At 52.6% G+C, this 20,704-nt stretch overlaps 1 protein-coding gene across 1 annotated transcript in view; it reads left to right on the forward strand.

The window, feature by feature from the left end:
- Positions 1 to 341: 341 nt before the first annotated feature.
- Positions 342 to 20,704, forward strand: part of ANXA6 (annexin A6) — a 51,285-nt gene continuing 30,922 nt past the window's right edge. Inside the window, exons 1-6 of the mRNA XM_012658224.1 lie at positions 342 to 428; positions 10,157 to 10,200; positions 17,257 to 17,347; positions 18,081 to 18,175; positions 18,714 to 18,827; positions 19,816 to 19,906. Coding sequence (XP_012513678.1) covers positions 10,183 to 10,200; positions 17,257 to 17,347; positions 18,081 to 18,175; positions 18,714 to 18,827; positions 19,816 to 19,906 — 409 coding nt within the window. The 5' untranslated portion in view covers positions 342 to 428; positions 10,157 to 10,182. The remainder of the gene's footprint in view (positions 429 to 10,156; positions 10,201 to 17,256; positions 17,348 to 18,080; positions 18,176 to 18,713; positions 18,828 to 19,815; positions 19,907 to 20,704) is intronic.

Genomic DNA, 20,704 nt, shown 5'->3' on the forward strand with positions numbered 1-20,704 from the left:
TTTTCTGTTTCTCTACAAAGCTTTGGCGAGTTGTGGGAGTTTGGGGGAATGTGTCCAGTACTGGGAGTCAGGAGCCCTGACGTCTAGCAGCGAGTGGCCGAGTGACCTTGGCCAAATCCTCCTACCCACCCTGGGTCTCAGGTCTAGGGTCTGAGAACTGACATGGTTCTCCCAGCGAGGCCACTCCGGCCGGTGATATTCTAAGATTCCAAGAGCAAAAGAACTTGAAGGGTGGGGGTGGAGGGGGTTGGAGGATGGAGGGGGGAGGCGGGCGAGCCGGATTGGTCTCTGCGCGCCACGTGTCCGACCCCGAGCCGCCGGCCGTCCCGCGGCCCGCCCCTGCGCTGCGGCTGCTGCTCCGCTAACGGGCTCCGACCCAGCGAGCTCCGCGTCCGCGCGTCCGTCTGCGACAAGAGGCTTCGCCCGCGGTGAGTGGGTTGATCCCGGAGAGGGGAGTCACTCCAGGGGACCCTCCACTCCTGGGGGCTGCAGGGACGAGGGGACTTGCAATAAACGCCCAGGCACCGGCTGATCGATGCCCCCCGCCAGGAGGGCGCGGTAACCCGAGAGTGTCGCGGCTGGGTGTGTCTAGGGGAGCGCAGTGGAGCAAATCTAGGGCCCGGCGGAGGAGCGCAGGCGGAGGGCGCCCGGGGGAGCGGAGCAGAGGGGAGCCCTGGCTCTGCAGAGGGGAGCCCTGGCTCTGCAGAGGGTGTGGTCGAGGGCTGGGGGCGCCGGAGCTGGGGCGGGGCAGGCTGCTGGTGCTGCCGGCTTTAACTTGGGGGTTGAAGAGACGTCGAAGGCCCGGGGTTGGGGGCTAAGAACCCGCAGGGAAGGGTGTGGCTGAGGACAAAGACTGAAGAGTCTGACCCTCCATTTGCATATGGAATGGCTTATATGGGGTGCTGGGGGGAGGGCTCTCTGCGTGAAATGGGGGTGGAGGACCTGCTGTCCATACCTGCGGCCCCCGTGGACCCCCTTCCCTCTTTGGGCCACTGCTTGCTGATGAAGGAGTCTCCCAGCGGGGCTCCCAGAGCTATTTATGCTTTCCCTAAGAACAGGCCTTCCTAAAGCTTGGGGGCTTCAGATGACCCCCACATACTAGCATGGGAGTGAAGTACCCTGAATCCGCATCCCAGCTCCTCCAACAATTTGCACTGTGACCTTGAGCCAGTGGCTTTCCCTCTCTGAGCCTGAATTTCCTTCTCCAAGGAAAGCTGATAAACTCAGCTTGTTTCAGAGGAAACAATGGCTGTGAAAATGGATTTATTTGTCAGCTGCAAGGAACCATTACAGGTTTGAGAATATTGATTATAGGTTTGGGAAGCCTGGCCCAACCCTTGTAGGGCCTAGAAGGGGAAGGGGAAGGAGGTCCTTTGGGAGGACGAGTCTGGCCATTGCTTCCTCCCTCCCCTTCCTTTTCTCTAAACTCTGGTGGGTCTTTTCCGACAATTCCAAATTTGGACATATGGCTCAGGGTTTGTGAAAGGACTGGTTTCCCCCAAGAGTCCGCTCTTTTTCCTCTGCTATTCCTTCCCGCCTTCCCCAAAACACACGTTAAATTGCCGGCCACACCGATGCAGACAGGATATCCTGACCTGCGCAGCCCTCCGAGGAGCGGTGAATGACCGCCCCAGTTTCAGCCCTGTGGACCCTGACCTAGCTGGCAGCCCCTGAGCCGTGCAGAGGGCACTGGCCTAGCGGGCAGTGGAAAGCCCGGGTCCAGTCCAGGTGCGCTGGGGTTTCCTGAGCAAGCCCTTTCCTCTCTGGGTCTTTGTTGCCCGCCTATAGCAAAGTCTGCTAAACGGCCTGCCACTTCCGGTGCGGGTGTTCTAAGATTTGGGATTCTGGGAGTTGGGTGGGGCCGCGGAGGGCGGGAGGCAGAGGCTTTCATCCCTCTCTGCAGCTGTGACAGTCACTCATCCATTTTTCTTTGCCTTCTACCCTTTGTTCCCAAGGGTACCTCTGCTGGGATACAGAAAATATTTGCGGTTTCTAGGTAAGGGCCACAGCTGTTGCTGGGGCACAATTGGATGTCAGTGTGCAGACGAGGGGGGGCTGCCTGGAGAAGCCTGGGGCCTGGCCTCGTGGGGCTGGTTTCCTGGGATGAGGTAGGGGAGACCGCAGTGCTGGGTAGCTGCCAAGGTCTAGAACATCTGCACTGCAGCACCCAGAGGGAGCCCTGGGCACACCTACTACCCCTCTGGGCCTTAGTTCCTTCCTCCCTAGAGAGAAAAGGTGTGTGTCCAGGGCACCCAGCACCCAGGTTGGATCTGATGGCTCTTCTTGCTGTACCATTCTGGGACCTTCTGCAGAGGCTCAGTGGAGCCACCAGCCTCCCCTGACCCTGCCTCTCCAAGATACTTCCTGGGAGGGGACAAAGCACAGGATGTGGTCTCTACTGTGATTCCTGAGCACGCTTGGCCCTCCTCTCCCCCTGCCAATAGAGAAAAGGAAGCACGGGGTGGTCCTTATGTTTATAAACTGCTTGGAAGCCAGCGGCATTCCCTTTCCTCTTGGGGTTGAGAAGCCCCCACAGAGACTGATTATGGAGAAATGACTGTCTGTGGGTTCCTTGAGCCTCAGATTCCCCCATCTGTAAGATGAGGATGAGGTCGATACCTTCATGAAGTTATAAGACGGCAGATGTGAAAGTGCCCTGTAAACTGTAGAGTGCTGTGATCAGAGAAGCAAGTGCTGCTGTTGTAATCTCAGAAGGGTGTGGTGCTTGAGAAGGCAGGCCACCTGAGCCACAGGTTCCTCTCATGTCAAACGAGTATCTTGGTGCTCCTTAAATAATAACAATAAAACAGCAACCACCGTTATTTATTGAACCCTTACAACTTACCAGGCCCTGGCTGAACGCTTGCTATGTTAGATGCTGTTATTATGCCCATTTTGCGGATGTGGAAACTTCCATCCTCAAGAGTTTAAGGAAGAAATCCTAATTATAAATACTTATACAGTATAGTGTTTCCTTTGGGCCAGGTCCTCTTCTAAGCACTAGACTTGTCTTAATTCTTTTCATCCTCACCCTAACTCCTATGATGTAGGTACTCTTGTTATCCCCATTTTTCATATGAAACAGGCACAGAGAGGTTAAATCCTTGCCCAAGGCCACACAGCTACTAAAAAGCACTCTCACACTTCAATCTAAGGACACTACATTTTGCTGCCTCTCACAAAAGTGACCTGAACTGGGATTCGAACCCAGGCCAGACCAGTTCCTCTTCTGGGGCAGACAGATAGATGATCTTCTGGGGCCTTGTCCAGCCTAGGGTCAGTGGCTCTGGGTCAGGAGAGGGAAAGACACTGCTCTCTAAGAAACCTGAGTGCCTTGAGCTGGGGGGTGTGCCCAGGCACAGAGCCAGGGATGGCATTTACCCTGGCGTCATCAGAGTTGAGGCTTCCGGAGGGCTATGGAGCTGGTCCTAGGTGTCTACCTGTGGGCTGAGGGACAAGCCATCAGGAAAGGGGAAAGAAGGAAGGATCTAGATTTTATAGGCCAGGGGCTTCCAAACGGAGTGGACACACCTTGGGAGGCACTGACGATGATCTTCTGGGATATAGGAAGAAACTGTTAGACCTCTTTTCTTTTCTTTTTTCTTTAAACCCGGCTTGCTTTTGAATGTTAGACCTCTTATTGTGTATACTTTTAATGTCACGTTTAAAAAGTATATTTCTTCATACAGGATATGGTTGGCAAAGAAAGTATATTTCTGTTTATCATGATGAACGCTGAATGTTTTTCTTTTGTTAACTGGTTGTGTGTAGGATCAAAAAAAATTTGTAGAGTGCTGTGTTAGACTGCCACCTGCGTGGGGGCAGGAGCCCCTCTGTCTCATTTTCTGTTCTACCTCCAACGCCTACCAGTGGGCCTAGTTTGCAGAAGCTGCTCAGTAAATATTTTTTGAAGAATGAGTCCCTGCTTAATAACTGATTTTTTTTTTTTTTATTATGACATTGAGCAAGATACCTAACCTCTACTTCCTCTCCTGGTCGTAGAATGAGGAGGAAAGCACAGTTTGTAACCACGAGGCTAGATGGTTCCATTTGTTGTGTGATTTTTCAAGGAGGTCACTAAAGAAAGCATGAAAGCCACTTGGTACAGTTACCCAGCAATCCTTAAGAGCCACGCCCTGTGGTGGGGGTGCAGCAAAGAGGCATATGCAATAATTTTCAAAAAAGGATAGAATCATGGCTCACGTAGATGTAAAATGAACATGTGCTAAAGATTTTATTTTACTCATTAATCAATGACCACAGCAGGCCGTTGTGATAACCAGCTCAAAAGAAAATCAGTAGACACCTTTATATTGAAAGGACTATGTAATTAGAGGCAAAACTGGTTTTTCCACCTGAGGGGCAGGCAGTCAATTGGCCCTTTACCAGATAGGACAGAATAAGGTTGTATTAGAATTACTTTGTGTTACTGTCAATTATCTGCAACTTATGGAGCTGTAAGATAGCTTGAAGATGAAGGGCTAAAGTCAGATCCCCCCACAGGCAGCCCTCCAGATCCCCAGGTGCACCCCTCAACCGAATCCAAACTTCACAGAGCAAATCCTGGGGATTTGGTCAAAAGGCCACACACAAGGATCCAGGGGGCCACATATGCCTCCAAGGCAGGTTCCCCTCCCCCATAGGGTTTTCCTTTGAAGTAGATTTTTTGCTGCAATAACTTGGGGCCACATGTGGCCTTCTGGATCCTGGAGTGAGGCCTTTTGACTGAATCCAAATTTTACAGAACGAATCCCTTTTTTAAATTTTTTTAAGTAAGGAACAGTGAGAGGGGGGAACACTCAGCACCTGACCACTTCCCCCAGAACAAATCCTTTTAACAAAGGGATTTGTTCTGTGAAGTTTGGATTCAGTTGAGGCGCCACACTTGGAGATCCCGAGGGCCACATGTGGACTTGAGACCGCAGGTTCCCCACCCTGCCTTGCAGGCTAGCAGCCTCCATCTGGTGGAGGAATGATAAATCTGCCATGGTTGACCCAAGCCAGCCAGATGAAGATGGTTTCAGAGCACCGTGGGGATTTGGAGCAGGGAGAAATCCCTCCTGGCTTCTTAGAAGAGGTGGCATTTGAATTCAGCAGAGAACAGTCTTCTCAGCCTCTTTGACTGTGCATTGGAATCACCTAGGAAAGTTTTTAGAAATTACCAAAGCCCAGGACTCACCTCAGAACAGCTGAGTCAGAATCTCTAGGGGTTGACCTTATGCTGTGGTAATTTTGAAAAACTCCCAGGCTGTATTTATTAATGAAGCCAGAACTGAGAAGCCCTGGTCTAGATTCTAGAAGGCTGGATGAAAAATGCTGGTGGGAGGCATTCCTGGTTTAGCAGGGGAGAGGGTGAAGAGGAGGGAGGTGAGAGCTGAGAAGTCAGGAAGGATAACTAAGGGCCTGAATGCTGAGCTAAGGGGGCAGCATTGAAAGGCACCATGGGACACTTGCGAGCAAAGGGGTGACATGGCTCAGTGTAGGCCGCGGGCCCTCCTCTGATTGTCATACCCAGTACCCCACTTTGGAGACCACCGCTCTAACAATGGTGATTGTGGTAACGGAAAGCACTATTTATTTATTAAACATTTAATCTGTACCTGACCATGCCTTACTTCCTTGAATTTTTTCACAAAAACCTTATGACATTGTCATTTCAGAGATGAAGAAACTGAGGCACAGAGAAATTACATAACTTAAATAACTTACCCAAGGTCCTAAGCTAGGAATTTGCAGTGTCAGGATTTGAACTCCTGCCTCCACTTCAAAGCCTGGGTTTATTACGATGCCACACTGCCTCCTTTGTAGATGTTTGAGCTCATCATAATAAAAGCTACCGTTTACTGAGCCTTTACTGTGTGCCAGGCACTGTGCTAAGTGCTTTTCATCTGTTACTTCATTTATTTCTCAGTACCTATAGATGTCTCTACATGCATTTTGCAGATATGGAAATTGAGATTCAGTTTAAGTAATTTACCTAAATCACAAACAACTGGGGGACAGCCATGCCTCAAAGCTAGCTCATGCCTTCACATGACTTAGACAAGATGCTTGCCCTGTCCAGCTCTCCTGGTTGGGCAGGGGTGAGCTGTTCCTCCTAGAGTCAGCCGGGAGCTCCCAAAGGAGAAGGAAGGAAATGTGCTTGATTGCAGGCCAAAGGACCGAGGCAGGGTGGGGATTCTACAGCAGCACAGAGCCATCCAGGTGACTCTGGCTCTGAATGGGTTTCTGGAATGATCAGTTGTGATGAGCCTTCACCGAAGCTCATCCAGGTCAGAAGAGATTCAGGGTTCCTAGGGGAGGAAGATGCGCAGGTCTGGAGGGGCCGCGTTCGCCAGGCTTGAACAACTATCCAGCCAAGATGATGGAAGTTGCATATTGGCGGGTGGGGATGGGGCAGAATCCTGTGTCCTGGGAGATAACCCTCCAAGGACTGATAGTCTGCTGTGAAATCCCAGGCTGAAATCTATAAAAGCCTCTCACATCTGCTCTGGATCTTCCCAAAGGGAGTGATATATTGTCCCCTTTTTATAGATGAAGAAACTAAGGCTCCCAGAGAGGGAACCTGGCTTGTTTGAGGTACAGAGGGGTAGACTGGGAACTAGAACCTGGGTCTTGTTCTTTGTCCTCTTCCTGATATCCCATTGCAGGCCGGGCCCACGGCTGGATGGGGGCTTCTTACGACTGGAGCCTATGAGGCAGAGATGTTGGCTGCTTCCTGGGCCTGGCAAGTCACTGTCTCTCCCGAGATGCCTTTACCCCATCTAGAAATGAGACGCTTCGAGTAGTGGGTTGCTGAGGACCCTTCTGGGATTCTGAAACATTGCATATAAAGCGTTCAGCCAGTTTGAGCCTGGGTTGCTCTGGAAGGGACCAGAGGCCCTCTTTAAGACGAGCCAGGGTACACGGCACATCTATGATTAGCTCCAGAGCTTCCCTGAACCCTCAGAGGAGAGACCGTTGGAATCAGCAGGGAGATTGGCCCTTTGGACTGAAATCTGAACATGGTGTTCTGGAAGGATCTTGCATTTCAGGTACACATGAGATGTGCACGCACATGAGGCACACGGAATCTGCTCTCAGAACTGAGAGTATTTTCCTGAAGTCTTAGAAGCCCCTCCTCTGAGCCGCCTCTCCTTGGAAAGGGGCTCTTGTCCAGATGGGCCTGGGCTACAGCCAGCAGCTGAAGTTTCCGCTGAAGAGGCCAAAAGAAAATGCCTCAGGGCTGGAGGTGCAGGTGGCAGGCCTCAGCCCTCCCTCCCCTGTGTCAACTGACTTCCTGGGCCTCATTCAGTCCCTGTTTCTGCTTGTCTTGGGGTTCCCTCCCCCCTCCCCCCATCCCCCAGGCCTGGACAAAGACTGAGATCTGGCGTCCAGCCTTATCTTGGGTAGATGTGGTAGGTGCTCCCCACCCCCCCCCCATGACACACACACACTCGGAGGGGGGTGCAGTTCCCATTTCCTGGTAAGAGCTGCACATTTGTACCAAGGGGCCCCTGGTTGCCAGGGAAACAGCAGAGTTTCCTCGAGCTGAGCTGAGCTGAGCTGCTTTTGCAGGCAGATCTGTCCTCTGCCCTTCACTCCCAGCCCCATCTCATGTCTGTTCTCTGCTGAGTGCAGCTTGGGGGGCTCGTAATCAGGCAGTGGGGATACATGGGCAAACACTGCAAAGCCCCTGTCCTCAATTTCCCACCAGTACAGCAAATGCCACCATCTACTGAGAACATACCTGGTGTCTGGCCCGTTATGCTCTGCCCTTGACATAACTCATGTCTCAACCCCCAACAACTCTACCAGGCAGGAAAGGGAAAGGCCCAGTTTTGTGCTTGAAATAACCTTGAACTGAGAAATGAGCAATAAGCCCATGATCACATAGTTAATAAGTGATAAAACAAGCATTTGAACCTAGGTCTGTGTCTGACTCCAAAACTGATGTCTCCCCACTGTGTCACGCTGACTCCAGTATCCCCAAAGTGAGGGCAGATTATGAACTTAAGCCAGGGGCTGGTTTCTCCAAGATTTCCCGTAAGTTTGAGGGGAGTGGGGACCATGGAGAACCGGAAAGCATCGAGCTGGAATGTCTCCGTAGTTTCTACCCTCTCTTCTCGTTCTGTTCCCTGTGGGGTCTTGCAGGGTAAGCCTGATTGAGTTGGTTATTTTTCCTTTTTAAAAGCAATACAGTGCTGGCTTCGGCAGCACATGTACTAAAATTGGAACAATACAGAGATTAGCATGGCCCCTGCGCAAGCATGACACGCAAATCCGTGAAGCGTTCCATATTTTGTAATTTTAGGACTGATCCTAACATTATAATTTTCAGTCGAAATCCTGGCCAAGATTTCGGAATCAAATAAATCATAGATACGACTAAAATGTTAGAAATTAAAAGATTCAAATATAAGCCTCCACATGATACGATAAAGTTATGTTCTAAGTTCTATAAAAGGAGCAAAGATGTGCTGTACACATTGATTATACAAGAGGCCCTGATGCACTGCCAAGTGTACTTGTAACATACAAAAATGCAATCGTCTATCTGTGTTTGCTATAATAAAAATTAAATGTTTAATTAACAATTTTTTTAAAAAAGCAATACATGGGTCAGGTGCGATGGCTCACACCTGTAATTCTAGCACTCTGGGAGGCCAAGGTGGGAGGATCACTTGAGGTCAGTAGGCTGAGACCAGCCTGAGCACGAGCAAGAACTCATCTCTACCAAAAATAGAAAAAATTAGCCACGCGTGGTGGCGCACACCTGTAGTCCCAGGTACTCGGGAACCTGAGAAAGAAGGATCGCTCTCGCTCAAGTCTAGGAGTTTGAGGCTGCAGTGAGCTATGATGATGCCACTGAACTCTAGCCAGGACGACAGAGAGAGACTCTGTCTCAAAAGAAAAAAGAAAGAAAAGCAGTACATAGTCATAGTTAGGAGAGATCCAATTGTCCCGCCCTGCTTAAAATGAAAAGCAGTGGTCCTTTGTTTCTCCTCTCCTTGTCCTAAGAAGATTGTATAACTTTCCTCTTTTGCCTTCCTGCTGACACTGCTCATGAACCCAGCTCCCACTCCCTTCTCTTCCCCTTTCCAAGTCAGTTACATCCCTTTCTTCCGCTTATTTTTAGGTAACATACGTTGTTCCTTCTCTGTCTCCTGACACCTCCACCTCCTATTCCTTATCCATTTTCAATGAGATCGTGTGTCCTGTGTGTTCATATCCCCCACAATGGCCTTGTCCCACCAGAGAAAAATCCAGTCTTTCCAGTGGCCACAGGCACTGACCCCCTGACTCTACATCCCAGCAGCCCCCGCCCCCAATCCCCGGCAACAAAACAACCAAAACGAACGCCGGGGGGGCCCCCCAACCCAACCGCCCCCAAGGGGGTCCGGAAAACCCCCGAACCCCCCGACCGGGAACGCCCCCCCTGGCAACCCTCCTGACCAAGCTTCGTCTTTTCTGCTTAGTTCTTATCTCAGCCTGATATATCCATTTGTTATTCTACCCTAGCAGAAGCGCCAGAAAAGCAGAGTTTTAAAAATCTCTTTCATACTTTCCCCAATTCCTAGAGCAGTGCGCAGCTCAGAATAAATCATTAGTGACTTGTACAGGAATGATAACCCTCCAGACGGTGCGGCAGGTGGTGGGGAAGCCCTGAGTCGCCGCTGCAAACCTGCAAGCCCGGGGCTCTTGTTGACTTGGGAAGAGAGCACACGTGCTGCAGGTAGCATGGACTCTGGAATCTGGAAATTGTTGGATTCGGTTCTAAGCTGTGTGACCTTGGATCATATATAGTGATGCCCCAGCCTCAGTTTCCTCCTCTATAAAAAAGGAGAATCTGATGCCTGGAAGGATTGCTCTGAGGATTAAGTAAGACGCCGTTGGGACAAGCGCACTGCATAGCCTCGAGTCAAGCAGTCAGTGGCGGGTCGGAGGTCATGCCCTCCCTCCCTCTGCGTCCCAAGTGTGTGAATGTCTGGACACCATGTAATCTTTCCATTGTCCTTGGGAAAAAGTATGCCTGGCCCTGAGCCAGGTGGTTGGGTGTGATTTAACCTGAAGGGCTGGAGGCAGCTGGAAAACAGCAGGGTGAGGATATTTGGAGGGAAAAACAGAGAGGAACAGAGTGTGGGGGAATTCTCACAGATCTCTTTCTTCTCCACAGTGGATTCTGCTGCAGAACCTGAGACCATGGCCAAACCAGCACAGGTAAGGGGCCTCTCCTTCCTGAAGGTTGTGCTCCACCTCCCCTGGGCCTGCGATCCCCCTGCTGCAGAGACCCCCAGCTTTTTCAGCTTCGAGGAGCAGGAAAGGTTCTGAGGCTTTACTTGCTCCCGTTACAAGTCATAGCTCTTCAGATGCAGGTCGCCAGTGACAACACTTAATATCCTAAGCAGAAAAGGATGCGTATTGGCTGACGGAACTGAGAACCCCAAGACTTCAGGTCTCGTTGGATCCAGGGGTCCAGATGGTAGTGTTGGGATTTGCCTCTGCGAGCTGGGCTTCCTCTGCTGGCTTCATTCTTGGGTAGGATCTTCCTTGCCTCGGCATGGCAGGCATGGCAGCCACCGCAGCTCCGGGCCTCCATTCTGCTGTTCAGGCAGCCCACGGGAAAGCAACGTAACTTGTCCTTAGTGATTCCACGGGAGGTCCCAGGTCTGGTCCTTATTGGCTGGGTAACCAGCTCTGTCTTGGGCCCAGGAGGGGAGCTGGACCCACCTGAACCGCATGGCCCAAGAGTGGTTCCCCAGGAAGGGAATGGATCCTGGACAGGCACAAAAGCAATAGAGAGTCCTCTCTGCTCTGGAGATGGAAATGTTCCCTGTCACACCAATTTGGGATGAACTTCCCTGGTTTGGGAGACTCTAACCTCCATCCTTCATGCTGTCTGACCACCTGCTGGGGAGTGGAATTTGAGGCACATCAGAGCTCTTACTCCTGCGTGGCTAAGACTGGGTTCGGTCCATGGTCAGAGCTAGGAGTCACCCTGTGTCAGGGTGTGCCCCAGCATGTTCCCTGTTGGCTGGCCTTAGAGAAGGAGGCATGGTCAGTGTCATGGTGGGATCCAAAGCGGAGAATAAAACTGACGGACACCTGACTCGTCCCCTTTTGTCCCTTACTTCAATCCAGAACTACGGGCCACAGAATGTAAATACAGGATCTGTGAGTTCTTTACTTCCTTTGGGCCTCATTTTCCTCTTACAGGGTGGTTGAGCTCAGTGACAACAAAACCTCATCCCTGACTTCATGACTTGCCACCCAGTGAACCTGGGCCTAAAGGACAGTCACAGTTTTCGAGAAGCACAGTATGTTGGAGGACATAGGATCAGTGCCCTCGAAAAAGTCCTAGTCATGGCCTCCCCATAGCCACTGAGGAGCATGCTTTGCAAGTGGCCTCTCTGACGCGGAGGAGAGAGTGGTTGTGGTTATGGGCAAAACTCCAAGGTGACACTTTTGCTCTTCCCCATTTCCCACGTGTGGTCATCCTAGAGCCACTTCCTCAAGGGCATTTGAATTGCAGGAGTCTAGATGATCCAAGTGGCCAGGTCAGGCCCTGGGAGATCAGAGAGGCCAGAACCTACGCACAAATCTTTGGACTCCTGGTCCAGTGCTCTTGGGCCATGCCTGGCTGACCTGTGGTTTCTCGTTGCCGTGGACCGGGGGCCAGTAGACCTCCTGTAAACAAGTCCCAGAGAGACAGGGCCCTAGGGGCGTCTCCTTCCATGGGGTGCATTGGAACCCCCTGTGCACAGTGCTCTCACAGGGCCAGTAAAGGAGCTCTGCGGGCATGCAGGAGGCGCCCCGCCCGGGCTGAGGGAACAGAGCCAGTCAGGGGAAGAGCAAGGGGACTGAGAACAGTCTGGGTAGGAACGGCCGGAACAGAAGGCCAGAGGGGAGAAAGAGAACACAGCACGTTCAGGGCAGTGAAAGCACTTTGGTTTGCTTGGAGTGCACCGGTCTGGGGGAGCAGAGGACGTTGCAGAAGACAATACTAGAGAAGCGTGGGAAACTAAGTGGAGCTGAAGTCTGTATCTATTGCTTCCAATTATTAGCTCGGCTTCCGGTGCCCCCCACATGCATATGTGCGCGCGCACGCATGCGCACACACGGCAGACTGCCCGCTCTTCTCCGGTCCGATCGCCCCAGCTCCTCGCACTGTGATAAGTGTGCCATTCTCCCTGTCTCTCCCTCCAGAAGAGGGGAACTTGAGGCCCAAAGACATGAAGAAGTAGTGTGGTGTCATGGAGGGTCCCAGGAGGCATGGCACTGTGGCCTCAGTTTCACAGGGACATTCTGGGTTTGCATGCGATGATGACTGTAGAGACACCGCGAGGACAGAGCAGGAGAGGCAGGTGCTCGCACCCGGGACTCCTGGGAGCTGTAGAGATGAGGCCTGGGTAAGGTCTGGTCAAGGCAGCTCTCAGCTGGAGTTGTGGCCAGGCAGCCCTCTCTCTGGGGGATGTCACCTGTGCTCCCAAGAGGCCACCGGGACTCCTGCTCCAGCAGCAGCCTGGGTGGGGCCCCAGCCGGAAGAGCCCCAGGGCCCGGGCTGCTCACCAGCTGGCAGCGGGACCTGCTGAATATTTCAGGGTGGAAAGTCCCTCCTCTGCTCCCCCTGCCTTGCTGATGGCACTGCGGCCAGGAACCTGTCTGCGGAGGGAGGACAGGCAGCGGGAGGTGGGCGGGGAGAAGCCAGCACAGCTGCACGGGGAGCACCAGAGATGCAAAATTCAGGACGTTGGTGTGAGAGTGATTCAAAGTGGGAACCCCGGGCCTGGGTGATTTGAGGGACCTCTCTGTCTCCAAATGTGACCGGTGCCAAGCACCCCACCCTGCTTCTAGTGGCTGTGGTCCTGTGGGGTCCCAGGATAACCAATCGATTTTATTATCCTCGTGTAAAGAACTCCACAGGAGGCCAACCTTGCTGCTCAGGAAGCTTGTCTCTGAGCGTTTTGGTCAAGCTCTGTGTAGGTCGGTAGACACCTTCCCCACCACAGCATTGCATTGCGTCATCTCCTGTCAACTTCGGCCCCTTCCCAGACGCCGCGGAGGAGGGAGGGGCTGGAGGAGCAGCAGTAGGAAAGGAGCCGTCCGCCTGCCGTCGCGTCCTCTGCCCTTCATCCTGGGGACATGCTTCCCTCTTCTCCCCGTCCCCTCCTGGCAGTTTACAATCCCATGATCTTAGCGACTTTGGACATCTGACTTTGAGCTCTGAAGAGTCTGGACTCAGAATATGTCTTGGACTTGTCGCCACCAGTCATGCCCGTCCCAGCAGACAAGTTAAAAAGTCTTCTAGAGCCCACATATCAACCTTGGGACAGGTAGTTGGAGCCACATGAAGCCTACTGCTATTTGATTGCTTTTAACCCATCTAAAAGGCAAGTTACGTGGTTCGACCTAATAAAAGGTGCCACACACTGGGGACAGGGTTGGGAAGGGGCACCTCTGTTTAGTGGGAAAGGAAAACAGTGCTGGGTGCTGGAGCCTTGCCTTGCCCAGGTCCTGACTTGGGGGGTGAGCCCAGGGCAGCCACTGGGGCTAGAGCCACCCTCACCAGCATGGCAGGACGCGATGGCTTATTTAATCCCTATCTGTCATGCTCCAGCCTCATCTCTCTGCCCTCCTCTGTCCCAGTGGATGATCTTAGGGACCCTGGGCATCATGCTGAAGAGTCTGGCCTGCTTCCCTGCAGGCCTCTGCCTTGTGTTTCCTCTGTGTGATGTCTTATTCCTCCTCACCTCTTTCCTCCCTCCTGTACCCTTTGGGGCCAGCTGTTACTCATCCTTTAGGACTTGCTTAGACTTCACCTCCAGGAAGCCTTCTACGATCTGCTCTGAATATATTCAGAGTCATTCATCCATCCATTTATGAGCAAATGTCGAGTGAGTGCCTGGTTGCTCCAGCCCCTGTGCTAGATGTTGGAAATGCACCAGTGAGCGAGACAGACACCGTCCCTGCCCTTCCAGAGCTTTCTAAAGGAAGTATCTCTTTCTGGCTCCGGTGTTCCCCTTAGCATAACACCCACCAAGCTATATTGTGGTTGAAATGTATCTCCCCTGCCAGACTATGAGTTCCTAGTGGTCCCTGGTCCTGGCACTTAGTAGATACTCAGTAAATGTTGCTTGCTTGGTTGATTGAATGAATGAACTGTAGGGCAGCTATAGCTGCCCTTGGAGTGTGAGTGTCTGAGTGTAAGAAGCACTTAGGATCCCGTGGTTTGGACGGCACTGCTGCCTATTTATAACCTTGAAAACAGGGTCAGAATGGCACAGAGATGAAATGGGCCTACCTGCTTAATAAAAAGAGCTGGTTCCAACAGAGAAGGCACAGGGTGCAGTGAAGTAACTGCAGTTCTTCAGTATTCAAGAAGAGGGGGCAGGTGGACATCATTGGCCAGGGAAGAAGCCCTGGGCTGTGTGATGGTTGTCCCTTCCCACCTGCAGCCCCACCTGCATGGGCTGTTAGAAAGAGCCTTGGATTCCCTTCCCAGCTATGTGGGGGGTGTTTTTTGTTGTTATGTTTTGATTTGGTTTGGTTTGGTTTTCTTCGAGACAGAGTCTCACTCTGTTGCCCAGGCTAGAGTGCAATGGCATCATCATAGCTCACTACAGCCTCAAACTCCTGGGCTCAAGGGATCCTCCTGCCTCAGCCTCCCAAGTAGCTGGAACTACAGGTGCGCGCCACTGAGCCTGGCTAATTTTTCTATTTTAAGTGAAGATGGGGTCTTGCTTTTGCTCAGGCTGGTCTTGAGCTCCTGACCTCAAGCGATCCTCCCACCTCAGTCTCCCAGAGTGCTAGAATTACAGGTGTGAGCCACTGCGCCCGGCCTGCTGTGTGGTCTTGACATGTCACCTGCCCTCTCTGTTTTGGGTATTAAGACACCGGTGGTAATATTAATACCAACCCTCTTCATTTAGTTCCCAGCATGTGATTCTCAAGGTGCAGTCCCTCCCTTATTCCAAGTGAACCATGGGAGGAACGTTCCACCACTGGAGGAGTGGATTGGAGGCTAGTGCTGATTAGGACAGGCTGGCTCAGACAGGTGGAGAGAAAAGCAACCATGGGTCATGGCAACAGGCTAGCCGAGGGCCCAGACAGACCCTGGAGGACCTGCCCCTAGTGGCATCTTTCAAAGCTTACACTTTCCACACCTGTCTCAGGAGGCCCGGCATTGCTGGAAATCCAGGGCCAGGAAGGGCTTCCCTTCTCTGCCCTCCCCTTCAGCATCCTCCATCTTGGAGCCTGAGCCGTCACGGTGTTGTCGTTCATTCATTCGGCCTAGTCCCTTCCAGCCTCGGTGCCCAGCCTGTGTAGGGCTGGGGCTCCACAGTGCTTCTTAGGCTGATTTATTTGTCTCATTCATGACATAGTCCCTGTCCTCCATGGAGTCAAGAACTGAAGGGTCTTTAAGGACCCTCGCAAAGCAATATTTCCAAGCCTCTTCGCCCTCTTATTTTTCCATCCATCCCCAAAGCTAGTATTAGTCTGCTCTAGTCATTTGAAATTGCTGGGCGGAGCGTGTCCAGAGAGAAAGACCAAAGGGTTTGGAATTGAAACACCTGCAGGACACTAGTTGTTCTGTCTTGTTTATTTATTTACGTGACGGATACTTGAGTGCCTCCTTTGGTCAGTCTCTGTGCAGTGGGCAGGATGGATGTGGTACCTGTCCCCAGGGGTCCCTGGGTCCCCTGCCTGCCCCAGGTGGAGTAGGGGCAGGGGTTTCTCAGGCTCCAGCTGTGAGGTCTGAAATAAGGCTGAGGGAGCTCTGGCAGTAGAACCCCCATCCCGCACTCGCTGAGCTCCTTGCAGGACACCCTGGTCTGGGTATTTGGCATGTGTTACTCTTTCCTTCTCTGCCCAGAGGTGTGATCGGGTTGCAGGGGACTCATGGGTGGCGGGAAGAGGGCCGGATCCCTTTCTGGTCACCCGCCCTATCAGAACTTTAAATAGCAACCCTACACCCACGCATGCATACCACGGAGGAGCCAGCCTGTGCAGACGGGAGCCTGCCTGGCCAGGGTCCCGCAGTGTGGGCACTGGGGGCACAGGGGACAGCAGGGGACCCACTCTGCCTGTCCACTTCTCACTCTTTCAAGACACAGCCGATGCGAGCCACCCCCCAACTCCCTCTTCTATGGAGTCTCTCCTGGTTTCCCCCCTAGTTAGAATCAGCCACTGCTGTTTCCCCACGTTACCTTGCTTCTGTCTTAGCATGTTTATTATAAACTGTACGGTAATAGGGTATTTATTACAAGCTTTATGGTAATGGGTATACTCCTCTCTCTGCCCCTGGGCCAGGAGCTCATGAAACACAGGGATCTGATCCTCTTTCTCCCCAGATCTTTACCCTTTAGCATCAGGCCTTGCACGGATTAAGTGCCTTGCCACTGTGCTGTGTGCTCAGTGACAGGCTCTGGCGTACTCAGCTCTGCCAGCTATCAGCTGCTGTCCCGGACCCCATACTTCCCAGTGCTGTGTGGCCGACACACATCTGACTCGCCTGTGAACCAGCCCCATTGTGCATTCAGGCTCAGGTTGGATGTGTCAGATCCCCTGGCTCTCTGCCTCTCCCTCCTTCCCCACAAGGACCAACCAGCTTGTCCTCAGACACCAGTTCACAGCTCAGTTTACTGGGCCGGGAGGGGCAGCACCTTATCTTGGCATCAAACTGAGGGTGGGTCTAGGAACCGCCGGCCCCAAACCCCACCCTCAGTAGCTGGCAGCAGCAGGGTTTCTGGAGCTAGAGGGCAGAGGGGAGCGAGGAAGAGGTCTAGGTTCTCTGTGACCTCCTTCAAGTGGCTCTCCTTCTTTGGGCTTGACTGCTTCATCTCGTGGTGGAGATAATCTTAAGTGCTTCTACAAACTGCCAAACTAATCACATTCGTGAAGGTGAGAGGGCTTTGTAAACTGTAAAGTGCCATTAAAATATGAGGGGCTCTTGTTACTCTTGTAAGGATCATTTCCATCCTCCCAACTCAGCCAGGCTTTTTTACCCTCTCCTGGGCCCTGCGGAAGGTGGTGCAGGGCTGTGGGCCTTGGCCAAGCCACCCTCCCTTGGGAAAATGGCACTGTCGTTTGGGCAGGTCACATCAGGTGGTGTGGAGAATCTTCCATACCCTTCCCCCAGGGTTTCTGTAGTCAGCACCCGACTGTGCCGGGAAAGGGAGCTCCGCTTGGGCCAGGGGAGTGTCTGGCCTGAGGTTGGGGCAGGAGCTGGGTCCAGGTCCAGGGTCAGCAGCTCACCCTCTGCTTTCCTCTCTACAGGGTGCCAAGTACCGGGGCTCCATTCATGACTTCCCAGACTTCGACCCCAGCCAGGATGCTGAGGCGCTGTACGCCGCCATGAAGGGCTTCGGTGGGTGTCGGGCCCCCGAGAAAGGGGTCTGCAGACAGTAGGCTTCGTGGGAGGTGGGGGGCGTTCCCCAAGTGTGGGCACAGCCCAGAGCCCTTCTGGTCGTGGGGGCGGGGTGAGATGATAAAATATACTCATTCATTTTTTTATCTTCTCTTTTGATTATTTTTCATAATTTTATAATAAAATATTTCATACCAACAAAAAGGTATAAACAATAATGGAAGCGTCACCCATAGACCTACCACCCAACTAAAGAAATAGTGCTTCATCAGAATATTTGAAGTTTCCCTGGTCAGTCTCCCTCCTGGTGACATCTCCCCCTGCCTTGGCTCTGGTGACCACTACCCTGAATTTGGTGCTTATGTTCTCTCTTGTCCTGTGGCTGAAAGTACCCTGTGCTGAGTGTTAGGATACCTTGGTTTTCTAAGCCAGGCTCATTGTGAGACCCTGGGTGAGTGCTTGCCTTGCTCTGGGCCTCAGTTTCCCTATTTGTGCAGTGAGGAGCTGGATCAAGGGTCTTCTGAGCTCAGATAACCTGTGCTGTGACCCCTCTTAGTGGCTACTTAATAGGTCCCCATAGATCCCCCAACCTCAACACCAGCACCTCACGAGCAAAAGGCTCACGCAAAGAGCTGCAGGAGCTGCTAGGCCTGTGTCCAGGGAAGGAAGCAGCCCTGGCGGGCTTCCTGGAGGCAGGGTGTGTTAGGGTGACAGGTTTCCTCCCCTCTGCCAGGCAGTGACAAGGAGGCCATACTGGAGCTGATCACCACCCGGAGCAACAGACAGAGACAGGAGGTCTGCCAGAGCTACAAGTCCCTCTATGGCAAGGTAACCATGGTGACTGGAGGGCAGACAGGGTGGGGGTTGGGAACAATTTCACTCACCTGTGTGCTCATTCAGGTTCTTGCCTGCAGAGGGCGCTCCAGGTCAGCCTCTGTGCTGACGCCGTACTCTGCTCTTTTCCTTCTCAGTCTGACATCCTTCAGCCTCAGATACATCTAGAGCACCTGCTGTGTGCTGGGCTCCCGCTAGGTGTTAGGGCTGCGCTGGCGCATAAGACCTATGAGGCGTCAGCTCTGTCGAGTCCCCAGAGAGTGGGAGGGACGCACAGTAAACAAGGGAGCAGACCGTGGTGGGGAAGGGGCCCGGTGCTGTAGGCTTGAACCCGCGCGGCCATTTGCTTGGCAAGTTACCAGATGTCTCTAAGCCTATTTCTTAGGGTTGGTAATAGTACAGGCCTCCGAGCGCGATGATTCCATGAGATTACTTAGCCCAGCGCCTCCAGAGTAAGTGCTCATTAAATGTAATTCTTATCATTGTGATACTCTTCCTTCCTCTCCTATCCCTCCTCTTGCCCATCCCCCAGGACCTCATTGCTGACCTGAAGTATGAGCTGACGGGGAAGTTTGAACGGCTGATCGTGGGCCTCATGCGGCCACTTGCCTATTGTGATGCCAAAGAGATTAAAGACGCCATCTCGGTAAGAAGCATAGGCGTTTGTGTGTGAGTCGGGCTGGGGGCGTGGTTAACGGGAAGATTCCAGGCTCTTCAGCAAGCATCTGGGGAGCCCCAGAACCAGCCAGCAGATGTGTCCTGCTTCACGAGGCAGCTTGCCCACACCCTATCCCAGAGGGGCATCGCAGTGTCCTCCAGACAGATGTGGACAGATGTCAGTGTGATGCAGACCATGAAAGGGGCCCTCAACCCAGCCCCCCACACCAGGAGTTTACAGTCCCAAGGAAGCAGATTGTAGGGACGTGGAGACAAATGGTGTCCAATGCACCAGAGGCCAAGGGCACACTAAGGTGGTCAGCGTGGCCAGACCGTCGGCCCGGGTGTCTTGAGAGGGCAACTTAAAGGATGGGAGCGTAGGTTGAGCCCCCAAACCAGGAGAGGATTTGGTGGGTAGGAATGTCAAGGTCATTACCAGCTGGGGAAAAGGGTGGGAGAAGTTGTAGAGGTGCGTTCAGGGTATGAGGAGCAGCGAAGTCTGGTTGAGGTAGAGGGTTGCCCTCTAGGAAGAAAGGAGATATAAAAAGCCCTTGAGTTTGTCTGGCACTTTACAGTTTATAAAATACTATAATCTCTGTCTCTGATGATCTATTAAGCTGGGATTCGTTTCATAAATGGATACACTTAGCACTGTGAGAGATTATTACCTTCTCAATCTCCCTGTGAGTTTGGTAGAGCAACCAGTATCATCTCCATTTTATAGATGGGAAAACTGAGGCCCCACAAGATAGAGTTTCGAAATCAGAAGTCGCAAAGCAAGCTGCTGGCAGAGGCGGAACCAAAACCTATGCCTTAGGAGTCTCAGGGCAGCAGCTCCTGACCAATGCCTAAGAGCTGTGGTAGGAGCCCCCTGAGCGCTGGGGGTTGCATAGCTCTGGCCACTCCAGGATCCCAACCTGTGGCCAGCAGCCTCCCGTCCCAGCCGTTGACTCAACGTGCTCCTTCTCTTCTCCCAGGGCATTGGCACCGACGAGAAGTGCCTCATTGAGATCTTGGCTTCCCGGACCAATGAGCAGATCCACCAGCTGGTGGCAGCATACAAAGACGGTGAGATGGGCAGGAGGGGCCATTCAGGATCTTCAGATACAAAAGGAAGATGATTGCAAGGGTGGGGACACTAAGATTCTGTCTATCCACCTTTTCTCCTTCCCTCTGATCCTTTCCTCCAGCTATCCAATAAGTACCTGCTCTGTGCTCAGTAGTATGCGAGGTTCTTAGGGTAAGGTGGTGGTTCAAACCAATGTAGTCCCTGCCTCCTAGAGCTTACAGGCCAGTGAGGTGATGAGGGAGACAGACGTAAACAGGTATACATTGTAGCTAGTGTTATGCAGGAAACAAGACAACGAGAGTCAGCCTTTCACTGGGGAGGACCCACTCAGACTGTGGTCCGGGAAAGCCTATCTTGGGAGGAAACCAGGAGCCAATTGTATGAAGAGTGGAGAGAAGATCCTTCCAGCAGGGGGAAGGGCCAGTCCAAAGGCCCAGAGCAAATATGAGGCTGGCAGCCAGTCTGAGGTTAGACGGGTGGAGGCCAGGGCGGGATCGCACAGGGCCTTGCAGGCCAAGAGAGAGAGATGGTGTTTTAGTCTGAGTCCAGTGAGAAGTTGGTGAGTATTAAGATCAAATACGGGCTGTAAGACAGTCACCCTTGTCGCTGTGGACTGGAGAGGACATGAGAGTAGAGGCAGAGAGAGGCGTCAGAAAGCTGTAGCCGCTGTCCAGGTGAGAGACAGTGGTGGCCACAGTAGGATGGTAAAGGTGGGTGCAGAGAGAAGCAGACAGATTCCAGTTTCTCATACCATGATCAGCACTGAGAACCGTGAAAATACACCCTGGTTTTGCCAT

The sequence above is a fragment of the Propithecus coquereli genome, unplaced genomic scaffold, assembly GCF_000956105.1.
Source record: "Propithecus coquereli isolate 6110/MARCELLA unplaced genomic scaffold, Pcoq_1.0 Scaffold58, whole genome shotgun sequence".
Lineage (NCBI taxonomy): Eukaryota > Metazoa > Chordata > Mammalia > Primates > Indriidae > Propithecus > Propithecus coquereli.